General features: G+C 35.6%; 2 protein-coding genes across 2 annotated transcripts in view; both read left to right on the top strand.

Moving 5' to 3' along the window:
• The first annotated feature begins 1563 nt into the window (after positions 1-1563).
• On the top strand, positions 1564-2496 carry LOC117630806 (ethylene-responsive transcription factor ERN3-like). The gene has a single exon (XM_034363631.1). It carries the CDS (start codon positions 1564-1566, stop codon positions 2494-2496), a length of 933 nt encoding a protein of 310 aa, XP_034219522.1.
• Positions 2497-12611: 10115 nt separating this feature from the next.
• The window catches only part of LOC117631984 (VIN3-like protein 2), a 7742-nt gene continuing 7280 nt past the window's right edge, over positions 12612-13073 (top strand). Inside the window, exon 1 of the mRNA XM_034365346.1 lies at positions 12612-13010. The gene's annotated coding sequence lies outside the window, so the exon portion shown is untranslated. The remainder of the gene's footprint in view (positions 13011-13073) is intronic.

Below are 13073 nucleotides of genomic sequence, written 5' to 3'. Positions count from 1 at the left end.
TTTTGGTTTTTTTTTTCCTTTGAAATTTTCACCATGTTCTTCTTGATAGATACGGTTTTCCCCATAGTGCAGACATAAAAATCCACCTCCCCTTTCAACTATAAATCAGCTTTCAATGCGAAAGCTTCTTTTTCTTTCATGGACTCCAAAGCTTCAACTACATTCTTTTGACTCCCTTTGAAAGCAAGGCCGATCTCTTTCTTTACTGGAGATATAACCAATACCTCTACTTCTCTTGGTTCTGGAAATTTTATTATGAGCCACAAGTGCTTCGCCACTTTTCTCGGAATGAGCACGCAAGTCATATGCTGATCTATCAGCTATACCAACACACTCAATCCAGCCATAGGAACTTTCAATCTCAGCATCCCAACAATCAACGGCATAGTGAGCCATTTCATTTGCAACGTGGCCCTTCCCAAGTTCTGCTTCTTTTTTTTATTTTTTTTATACCCATGTTTTCTTTTGGCTGGCACCATTCTCTCCCTTTAACCCAACAACACCCACGAAGTGGCGCTTAGCCACTTTCTTTCCCCTTTTTTTTTAGTGGCTATTTTCCTGCTTTAATTTTTTTGTCTGTTGTGATGTGTGCCCAACAAGAGGATCATCTAAGAGAGAGAGAGAGAGAGAGGGAGAGAGGTTGTGACAGAAAAACATGGCCTCTATTTGCTTTTCCCCTTTTTTTTTTACAGATCTCCATTTTTTTCTCTGCCTATTCTTTTCTTCATGACTAACATCCTTTGCTTCTTTTTTTTTCTTGATGTAGTTTGCTCAGAGAGAAAAATAAAGGCCTTCTTAAGCAGAGATGGAGAGGAGTGGTGAGAGATCCCAGGAGGTAATTCACGCTCTTTTTTTTCTGTACATTTTTTTGAATTAACCCTCCAAACACCATTTCCATTTCAAAGGATTTCCTTTTGCTCGGCAGAGCTTTGTTAAAAAGGAATTCTCTCATGGATTTGTTGTTCATGATTTAAGGATAGCCACCCATTATGGATTTATCATCCAAGAGTTTTATTTGAGGGTTGCCACCCAATATGGATTCATCATCCAAGAAAATAATTTGAGGGTTGCCACCCAACAAGAATTAATTGACAGGATCCATATACCTGTGAAAATGTCTCCTCTTGTATTTGTGCTCCTGCAATTTTCCTTCTGCAACAATTTTCTTCTTCTGTCGTCTTCTCCTTCTTTTCTGTCCTGCTATCTGTTTTTATTTCTCTTTAATGCAGAATATTTATATTAAAAAAATGAATAACCAACTCCCCCAAAAATAGGAGCCACTCAACCCACTTAAACATTTTCATTGGTTGGAGACCCCCACCTTTTTCCAAACTTCCCCCCACCTTTTTTTTAATCCCACGTTCCAATGTGATTTTTTTTATTCCAACATGGGTATATGCCTATAATAAACTAATATTCATCAATTCTTGGAGCAAACCTTATATATAGTGCCAACCCAACCCCATGTGTTTTTCACATGCTACTCTAGAGAAAAGCCTAATCAAAGCTCCAATACTACACGAGCTCCTAGCTAGAAACCCTAGCTAAAAATTTGTGTTGTGAATGGCAGGACCTGAAGTACTCACAAAAACTACAACTGCAACCAGCCGCCCCACCAACAACAAAACCATGGTAACCAAATCCCCGTCAACTACGAAAACCGCACTTCGAAGGTACGTTGGGGTTAGGCAAAGGCCGTCTGGAAGATGGGTAGCTGAGATCAAGGACTCATCTCAACATGTGAGGCTATGGCTAGGCACTTATGACACACCTGAAGAAGCAGCAAGAGCTTATGATGAAGCTGCCAGAGCCCTACGTGGCGAAAACGCACGTACCAACTTTGTGTCTCCAGGGCCTGCTACGAACCCCAACTCAAGTCCATTGGTCTCTGTTTCCAATGGGGGCTTTATGTTGGGGTCTGATGGCAGACATGGCGGCACAGGGGGGCTTAGCTTCTCTTCCTTGAAGGCCAAGTTAAGCAAGAACCTCCAAAGCATCATGGCTAGGAGTAGTGATCATAACAAGTCATCCAAGAGTAGGGTGAGTGATCACTTCACTTTTGCAAGTATTTTCCACTTCAGGAAATACCAATACCAAAACCCAATAAACCCTTCAATTGATATGAAGAACATCGAGAAAGTGGTGCAGCCTAGCATCATTGTGCCTCATAACGGAGAAGGTAGTACTAGTACTGAGCCTTCCTCTTGGGAAAGCTCTAGTATCTCAGACTGCAGTGCGGAGTGGGCTCACGGGTTCAGGCAAGCCGGGGTGGACTCAGAAGGGTCTGAAATTGGGGAAGGGAACATTATGGACCAAATTATGGGGTGGATAGATAGCCCAGATAATCAGATGGGCAGTAGGATTAGTGTTGGTGATGATGATAGTGAGGAGGGGTCAAGGAGTAAGAGGTTCAAGGTTTCTTCTTCAGTCATGGTGCCTCCAACATTTAGCACTGGATCTCCATTTAATTTATTAAATGGAGAAACTTCAAACTAAGGCAGGAGGGTGCATGTCAAGATATATGCAAGTGTACTTCTTTGCCAATTAAACTAGGGCAACATGGATAAGCCTTCTTCAAAAAGGCTGATAAGTTACCCAATGAGAAGTTTGTTGTTGTTGCATGCTGTTGTGATGAGTGATGTCTCAAAGCTAGAAAAGTGCTTCATCAAAGGAATTAATGTACAGAAGAGAGAGAGAGAGAGAGAGAGAGAGAGAGAGAGAGAGAGGAATAAAAAGATTATAATGACTAGATCATGAGATATTGTCTGTTTCCAAATGAAATGACCAAGTTTGGTGTTAATGACAAGGAATAAGTTAAAATCAAAGTAGAAGACAAGTCTCGTTTACTTTTTATATTGTTTAGAGTTTTAATTAAAGGCGCATTCCAAACAAACCAACATCACAGATAGATAAGTGACAAGAATAAAAAGGTGCAGTACATCTCTATCTCCTGGATTATTGAACTTAGCCATTGATGAGGTCCCTCTTCAGTCCAAATGAAAGCATCAGCACAACAAAGTACTGCAAATCTTGCAAGTTGATGCACCCAACGGCATCTTCATCAGGCAGGGTTTATATTTTCTGATAATTTAATTAGTAAAGTTGACACACCATGGCCACCTCATGAGCATCAACTTCAACAATGCATTAGTAAATATGTCGAATCTAAAACCAGTCATAACCCTGCCACTAGGGCCAATAATTATGTCAGGCGGCCTTTGTTTGGCAAGCTGCTATAAGTTTTTGATGATATCTTTTGTCTAGGCAAATTCATACACTTGTTTTGCTTATTCATCTACTTGGAATAAAAACCTCCAGTAATTTGTCATTGCCACCATGACTTCTCCATAAGCTCGATTCGGATAATGATCGTCTTGCTTAACCTGTATATATCTTTGGTGTAGTGTTTTGTATTAAGTTTCCAACATTCATGCGAAGAAAATCGTTGAAGAATAGCAGAGATCCGATGGATAAGAAAAATGAAGTAGATGGCGGGGGTAGCAGACATTTGCATTTTCCCATTTGTATACATATCAAATGCATGTTACTCTACTATAATTCCAAGTACGAAAAGGGTGCATGAATTGCATTTAGTTCTAAACATACAAAGGCCCAATATTCTTGAACAATTCTTAAATATTCATAAATAAATAACAAAACTATCAAAAATTTGAAAACAAAATAATAAAACAGGAAAAAAATCCTAGACATTCTGTTGATCCCATAAGGTTGAATTTGCTACTTTGCTGGATTGCTGCTGAAAGATCGAAAACAATAACATGCTGGCTATTTTAGTGTGAAGCAACTTGCTTGAGTGCGAATTCCTAATTGGCCATATATATCACCCTACATCAATATATTTCAAAAAAACTACTTGCCACTGAGATCGAAAACCTTCTGTCTATCTCATACACCACTGTGACATGCCAACATGGTGACATGCATGCCGATGTGGAACGATACCCTAAATTCAACATAGCATATTAGTTATAGTATACGTGTTATAATTTAGGTTAATTTGATAAACTATGTCGGCATATCACATGGTGTATGACGTACATATGATAATTTATACATATTCATACTTTCAATAAGATGAATTCAACCAGGTTTACCATCCATTTTGTTTACTATATTTCTAATAGAAGTAAATAAGGAATTCTTAATACAAATGGAAAATTTTAGGGCAAGCTTGATGGATTCAGGTTTAGATGTATTTATAGGGTTACAACTCTATGAACAGAAACTGATAATAATTAAGATGAAGTTAAGGATGAGATTAGTAAATACTGTTCACTTAGCTTTACTCTTACCTATTCTTTATAGCATCAGTTTTGTTGATCTCCAAAAATGGAACTAAACTGAAGTAAGTCTGCTTTCGGTCGGGGACTTCCTTCGGCAGTTGATGCGGAGATTTGTAGGAAAGAGAAGCACGGTAAGAATTTTGGCATCGATGTGGTACCGGCCAAAAGTACTCCAATTAATACTTAGGTTAGCACAAATGTGATTTGATGAGTTGATTCGACAAAGTAACAATACACTTACAAATTAACTATTATCTAGTGCATTGGAGTGAGTGCTTATTTATAGGCAAGGAGTGGGAGGCACCTCTTGTGATTTCTTCAATGTCATACTAGTAGAATCACTTGTCATAACGACATGCATCCCTCATGTTTAGCGGCACTGCAGGTGCCTTGGTCAAAGCGACACGACATGTGACTTGCTAAAGGGGAGCTGTGCTCTTTCCTTATGTTGAAGGTAGATGCCTCGTCCCTTTCCGAAGGGAGGTTCGGTGTAGTCACGTGGTTCGACAGAGGATAAGTTGTTGAAGAATATGAAGTCTCATATCGAAAACTTGACAAAATCAAATATACGTACCATATAATGAATGGTTCAACTATACCAATGACACCAATGTCTTTTGTGATAACAACTCCACACCTACTGGGCTATGTAGGTAGTTAAGTTCGGAATAATATCGATGTTGCTAGTAGTGCGCCGTTGATTTGTCCCTCTGAAATCTAACACATGTTAGGTGATTCCAAGCTCACTATAGGCTTTTGACATGCATGATCGTCATCCTACCGTTGGATCTTTATCAATAATGCTCGGTCAGTATAAACAAGTTTCACTAATATTCTTTCTTCATTTTTTAAATATTTTTTGCAAGAGGTAATTCACTACCTGAATAAATGGTTTAAAGCAAGAAATGGGTTTTCATGTTTCATACAGGTCAAGGCCGAGCCCGCTAACTACTGGTTGGTTTGACATTGGATAAGACCAAATTGAATGGGCCTGTGAGCTATTGCTCAAGTAATGAGGACCTGCAGCCCCTCATAATCTATGTTTAAAACCAGAAATTAAATATCCTTCTTGGGGGATCTAGGAACTGTCTACGTTCATGAATTAGGCTGTGCCAAAAGAATTCATCGACTTAATCATTGATTAAAGAGAGGCGTGAACACAGGGAGGTTGTTTTTTTGCCAAACTTCGGCATGACCATAATGACTTTGTTGGCTTTGAGTCTGAACTTTGTACCAAAATTGACCCGTCTAATTTGTATTTGGAATTCAGGGTGTGTTTTGGTAAGTGTAATAATTTAATAAATAACATCACCATCGGACTATTTGGAAATGAGACTTTTGTAGTGTCAAGCTCTAGGGCAATGGAGGTAATTAAAGAAAATGAACTAATGCATAGAAAATGTCAAAGTAAGAGCTTGCCCTGCCGTCAAGCTCTCAAAAATTTGAAGGCTTGGACCGAAAAAAATGATATTCTTTTGTCAAAAGCTGGCGTCTAGTGCACTCAAGAAACTGTTTGCTTGCTTGATCATGTTGTCTTGTATGCACTTTTAGCCAAAAGCAAATAAATGGAGTAATCGCCACTCACTTTGATGGTCTCTCTCAATGATTCTTTACACACTCTTATGGATAATAGTTTATCATCATTTATGGACATACACTAACCCTCCTTTTCTTTTTCTTTTTTGTCGTTCACATGTTATAATATAAGTAGATATTTATTGATGTCATATTCTTAAACGTGTGAAATATCAACATCATCGTCGTCCATACATATTATACCAATGGCAACAGTGTCGGCAGTGCTGGTCTCTAAGTACACATGAGAAATTGAATAATCCTGTAATATCATTACAACCCAGAATCACACACAAGAACGCAATTGCCATTCCCATGAAACCATGCAATCATTTCATAATTAATAATTAATTAATTGTCTACAAGGACCACATAGATGAAAGGAAACAACAAATATAAAACCATTTTGCTCCTCCAAGTGGCTGAGGTAGTGGATTTGTTGTTGTTTAATGAATTTTTTGTTCCTATTATTATTATTATTTACTTTACCAGCTGCAGTTTCAGTGCAGAGCAAACTGGAAATTACCAGTTTACCGTCCAGCATGGTGGTGTTAATATTTTTCACCTTGTCTGCGGGAAGGAAGTAACTAATATTAAACTCCATGTTGCAGTGAAAGTGCAACGGGTCTCCGCAAGTGAAGGTAACATGCAAATATGGTTCGTTTACAAGGCCACACATGGTGGCTTTAATTAAAGTGCAGGTGACTACTTTTTCCAAGGAGTAATTTATTCTAAACATTATCTATACCTAATCGAACTAATAACACTCCAATATTAGCAGTCAAGCTAGTGCAACCATTGCCCCTGCTCTGTCAACCATCAATATTGGAGAGGGGAGTTTTCTCACACATACTGTCAAGGTGCTAAATTTAAGATTATTAGTTTGCAAGTTAGGGTTATTTTTCATTGGATTGGACCTCATTGACCATTGCCCTTTCTCTTAATGTTCAAGTAATTTTTTTTAATCAATGAGAGATGAGAATTCAAATTTGGGGCCTTTTTAATGCCGAGAAAGAAGAGAAATACCACTAAATTCATAGCTAAATTGTATAATTTGCATTATTCGGGGTTTACAAATTACAAACCTTTTAACATTCAATTTTAATTTCTCAACCAAAAATTATACTTGAAGACATTGTGTTAAAGCGTCCACTTCTTTTATAAGGCTTCTAAACTATTAGATAGACATTATAAATAAGACATTTTAAAAACTAAGATATGCTCTTAGCCCTGTGAGAATTAGTATCTTATCATTGTTGGAAAATAGGCCAACAATGTATATCAAACTTACATACTTCCTCATATGAAAGTTCATCTTATCTATTGACAGATAGGTTGGTGCATGTCTATCATAACCCTAAAAAACCAAGTTAACTTACGAAGAAATGACGAACATGAATTGAACTCAAGACCGCTTACAAAGACACTATATTAAACAACTATTAACCGTGAAAATTCAATTTAATCGAGAATGAACCAATAATGTATATAAAAGTTACAATTAGAATACAATACTAGCCGGGGGCAAAGTTGTTGAATAATAATATCCTTGTACGACGGAGGGGGTTGAGTAGATGATCAACCGGTATAATTACCACACCAATCACTCCGTCCAGTCCATTTCTAGGAATCCATGTGGCAAAGCATTTTTTGGTTTTTTTTGGTCGAATGCAAAGCAGTCGGTTTGATAATTGATTCCTAACACCCAGAAGAAAACAAACATAGCTGAATATTCACAACCTCTTTAATTTCATCCAACCATTTCGTATGGAGTTTTTATGACAAAATCTTAATTTGTCGGCGCCCAATTAGCGCATCTCCTTCCCCCTTATCTCCAATAATTAATCTTTTGATGGCTTTGTTAGGCATACGTCTCTTTCTCAAATATATAATTGAAAAGAATAAAATAGTTTATCTTTCAATTCTTCAACTGCTCAATAATGTTATTGCACATGAGACATAGGTTTGGATATATATATAGTTTTTATTGAGAGATTTTTCAAATTAGCCTATTTGAGGGTCACTTTTGCAGAGCCTACTACGTATTGTATTTCACTAATCCAAACCGTCTATTTTGTAGATACTCATTCAAAGATCATCTCTACAAAAAATCACTTGAATCCTATATCATCTTACCACTCAATTGAATTATTGAAATTTTAGTACTTTCTTAAAGAAATTTCATAAGACACAATTGAATATCAAAAAGGTTTTCGATTGTCTATATATATATATATATGGTGAAACATGATGAAACACCATCCTCTTATTATTTATCATGGGAAGCATAGAATTTTCTACTTAATATTTTTTCAGCTTTATTTGTATGAAAATGGTACCACACATACAATTAGGGGTGAACGTGGTGCGGTTAACCGGACCGACCGGGCAGAATTTTCCATTGTTCTTTGTGTAGCCCATTCTATGTCGTAACCTTTTTTTTTATTTTTCTTTCTGGATATTCATAACTTCAAGACCTTGTGATGTTCTTGGAAAGAGGAGGTAAGTTTTTATCACATCCAGCCCTGATAGGAATCCATATATAAGTTGACGAAGTCAACTTGATGAGCTGGCACTATGGTTGGTTTGTTAAACATCAGTTAGGCTAGGATTAGTTGAGGGTTTGTTGGATTAGCACTATATTAGTCAAGAGAGAGTTTGTATTGTAAGGTTTGTTGAGAGAAAATATTGTATTAATATCAAGCCCAGCTAATATGACTCTACGATATTAGGGTCAATGTGGTGTTTGATCAGCTGCCTTCGAAGTTGAAACAAAAAGTTTGACAATGTGACCTTGTGCTGAGTTATTTAAACTAACACCTCTTGAGTTTGGTGTTTTCACAAAATCCCTTTAAATTTTAAAAAGGCTTATTATCACAAAACGTCCCTAAGGTTTACGAAACTATCAGATTGCATCCTTAATGTTTCTTTTTGTCATTCGTGGTCCTCAAAGTTAGCATGCATGATCACAAATGGTCCCTGCCGTTAGGTTCCGTCAAAAACTCCGTTAGTTTGCTGACGTGGCATATATGTATATCACAAAACATCCTTAAGGTTCACACACCTATCACAAATGGTCCTTACGAAATTTTTTTTAATTTAAAATTCATAAAATTTTTGTTTTCTTTTTAAAATTTTATGAATTATAATTATTTTAAAATATATATTAAATTTTAAATACATGTGACACTATATTATTGTAGATGTGGACTCCATATATATGCCACATCAACAAACTAATGAAGTTTTTAAAAAATAATTTAAAATTCATAAAATTTAAAAATGAAAAAAAAACTAAAGGTTTAGGGTTCATAAATGATCCTCAAGATTAAAATCCTTCTATAAATTGTTTTTTCATTTATAAATAATTTTAAAAAGAAAACCAAAATTTTATGAATTTTAAATTTTTTTAAAAAAAATTCGTAAGGACCATTTGTGATAAATGTGTAAACCTCAGGGATGTTTTGTGATATATATGTATGCCACGATAGCAAACTAACAGAGTTTTTGACAGACCCTAACGTCAGGGACCATTTGTGATTGCACATACTAACCTTGAGGACCATAAGTGACACAAAAAAACATTAAGGATGCAATCTGATAGTTTCGTAAACCTCAGGGATGTTTTGTGATAATAAGCCTTTTAAAAATACACAAACATCTACTGAGGTGTCAAATTCTTTTCACAAAACCCATTCTGTTAATTTTGCACCTAAAAATTGTTGGCAACATCAAAAAATTGCTTCAAATGACAATATTAACCTCAGATGTTAGATCGCACATACACCCATAAGGTCTAATCGTTGAATTAATTTTATTGTTTGAAGAAAAGGGTGTCGTGTTAATAACTCGCTTAAGCCTTAAAGCAAATACATTGACCATGATAACTTTTTGGAAAAATAAAGTTTTTTTAAAAAAAAATAATTAAACAAATAAAATAATAACATATGATCTCAATATTCTAAAAATTAAAACAAATTTTAACTGCCATATAAAAAGAGAAATTTGAAAAGAAGAAAAAGAAAAAGTTGGGAAATCCTATGTAATTTCAAAAATAATAATAATAATGGCTTAAGTGAGTCACGAGTCACGACCGACCGTCCTTGCCCTCAAAAGCAAAACATGTTTACGTGCCGTGAACTTACATGACTTACGCGAAGACGACACTGCATCCAATCTTATCCATTGCTGTTAAATCAACTCTAAATTTAGCATCATCTGTCACCATGCAATACCACCAATAATTACCATATATAAATAAAACCCCCCTCCCTCTCTCCATCTTCTCCTTTTCCCCTACAGCATGTGTATATAATTCATATCAGTGTCAGCAGATACTTCTTGCAATCAATTTAGGTAAACAATGATTGCAACAGAACTACTAAGCTCACGAAATGTATTCTTAAATTGAGGTCATGCTTCATACTGCTTATGGAAATGTTGAAATGGCTTTATGTCGAAAGCGTTTCTGATAGCATTTGGTAGAAAAATTCTAAGTCATAAAAGTGCTTTTAAAAAAAAGTCATTTATGACTGCTTTTGTAAGAAGCACTTATGCTCATTTGAAGATCGTCGAAATTTTTATTAAACATCCAAGCATGAAAGAAACACTTGGAAGTGATTCCTAGAGAAGCAAGGCTTTTATGATTCAAAAATACTTACAAACTTTTTATACACTCTCAACACATGTACTTGTTCAAGAAGCACTTTATATTTTGATGAAAGTTACAACATTCTAAATTATTGAACTTTTGAAGAATTTGTAAAAAAAATTTAAAGGTGCACAAGGAACTTAGATCTAATTTTTATAGTTTTCTTGGTCTTTTAGTGATAAAGGAACTAATACTCAAATTTGTCAATGCTAAAAATTTAGTGTTATATTTAATGAAATAAATATGATATCACGAAACACATGACCTTGAATGCGATAGTGAAAGTTCAATTACATAAGTTACAAGTCCACTTTGTAAATCACGAAACACATCACAAAATAGCATGCCATTAAATAAGAGATGCTTAGAATTAAGAAGGGCAAAATAGAGAGATATTTGATTGGTACCAACCATTGCTAAACTAGGGTTGGCATGGGGAGCACTATCATTGATTTACTGTACAATTTTATATGTTAGCGAACAAACTGTCAAACTTTAAGAAATGATGCATAACCAACCCTACCCTTTGCCTTATCTGACACTTATATCATATATGTGGGGTGGGGGCACTCCTTATGCATTGACGAATCCATCCCCCTTGTCTTTCTTCTCATTCTATTCAATTGGCTTATTGGCACACAACAGAATCCATCTGAGTTTTTCAGTGTTACTTCAGAATTGACAATTATAGCCCTCTTTGGGTCCTCCCTCAATCCATCGGAAGAAGGAAGACAATAATTGGTTCCTTGTTGGTAAGGACATTTTCATCCTTACAACTTTATGTAGCCTAACAACATAATTACACATGTCGAATTTGTCTTGCATTTATAAGGAGCTTGTAACTCAAGTGATTAAGAGTCTTTACCCTTACAAGTAAGGTCCAAGGTTTGATTCCCCTTCTTGTCCACCATCGCTTATATTATAAAATAAAAAATAAAAAATTCTTGCATTTATTAGCTCAACAACCAAGCATCTATTCAAATGTTAGAAACAATGGCGTAATTCTATAATAGATCTTTGTGGATCTATCATTTATCGTTGTATCTACTCAAAAAGGAAAGTCAATTGGTGCGGATCTGTTATCTTTTGGTGCTTACATACAGTGGGTTGGCTTTGTAACAACAAAGTTGCAATCCGGCTGATTTAGTTTCTTTATTTTTGGAGTAAGTCTCATAAACTCTCTTTGAGTTTTATGTGTAATTTTCATCTCTCCTTTGTGAGTGCTTTCCACCTCTCTTTTGTGAGAGTTTTTAATTGTATTGCTCTGACTTGGTTTTTTTAAGCTTTATCTCTGTTTAATTGTTCTAAGTTTGCTATCTTAATTGGGATGCCTATGCCAGAGTTTTTTCGGTCATGCATGATCATTAGTGAATGCACACAAAATTGTCTTAATGTTGGTGTTAGATTTCTCCGTAATTGTAATGGCCATTTGTGGCAAGTTTATATTAATTGATTTTGACTAAAAATTTTTTGTTTCGCTGAATTATAAATGCAATCACAATTTTTTTTTTCAATAAAAAAACAATGACACATGTAACAAATATTATTTGTGATAAGGATGAGAATGTCGTGATTAGTCAGGATCCAACTATTGTCCAAAAAAAATTACAATTTTCTCGATTGCTCTTTCACTTTATGCTCTTTCTCCCCATATTAATTTAGTTTGTTATTGTGCTTGGTCATCAGAGAAGATTTACCCATATTCGACACCATAATTGCTTTGTACATCTTTTCATGAGAAATTATTATAGACAACTCTGAAAAAAAATAATCAATATTAACACATCACACGTTGTCACATTTCGATGCTCTTCTTTGACATATGAAAACTCTAATACTACTAATAAGGTCTAGCCTAATGGAAAAAGGTCTTGACTTAAACACTAGTTGTCTAATGTTCGAACCGCCATGATACTTTAGTAGTGTGTGTATGAGAAACCTCTCTCCCTTTGACTCAAATACTCATCAAATAATAAATCACAACTAGAAAAAGAAAAAAAGAAAAAGGTTAGTACAGTAATTTAGTATTTCACAATAATAAAATCAATAAATAATGAACCCACAAAAAAAAAAGGAAAATTAAGGCCCAAGTAATTAAGCAAAGGTAACGCTTGAGTGAGTCAGTGAGTGAGTGAGTGAGAGAGGGAGGAGAGAGGAGAAAAAGAAGATGACATGCAGCCGCTTTTGCGCTTGTCGTAGCCTCAATTCATGGTCATAGCCTCTCTACTCTCTCTCTTAAATTTTGATGGGGATTTGATACTTTTTCCCATCTCTTTCTCTCTCAATTTCTCTCACTAAACTCCCTCTGCCCCTCTCTTAGCAATTGGAGGAAGAAGAAGAAGCAGCAGATTATGAGCCCTCTTCGAATCTCCTTTCACTGCATCTTCGGGTCCTGAAAGGAACAGAGAGAAAAGGAAAGAGAGAGATTGAAGTCATGGATTCGTTGGCTGTGTGGCAGAATTTCAAGCGTCTTTTTCTTGGTAGTTGTTATTCTATTCCCTCTCATTCTCTCTCTTCATTCATAATCCCTTTTGTTTCTCTGT

Source organism: Prunus dulcis, chromosome 1 (assembly GCF_902201215.1).
Source record: "Prunus dulcis chromosome 1, ALMONDv2, whole genome shotgun sequence".
NCBI classification, from domain to species: Eukaryota; Viridiplantae; Streptophyta; class Magnoliopsida; order Rosales; family Rosaceae; genus Prunus; species Prunus dulcis.
This window is presented reverse-complemented; position numbering and strand designations above follow the sequence as displayed.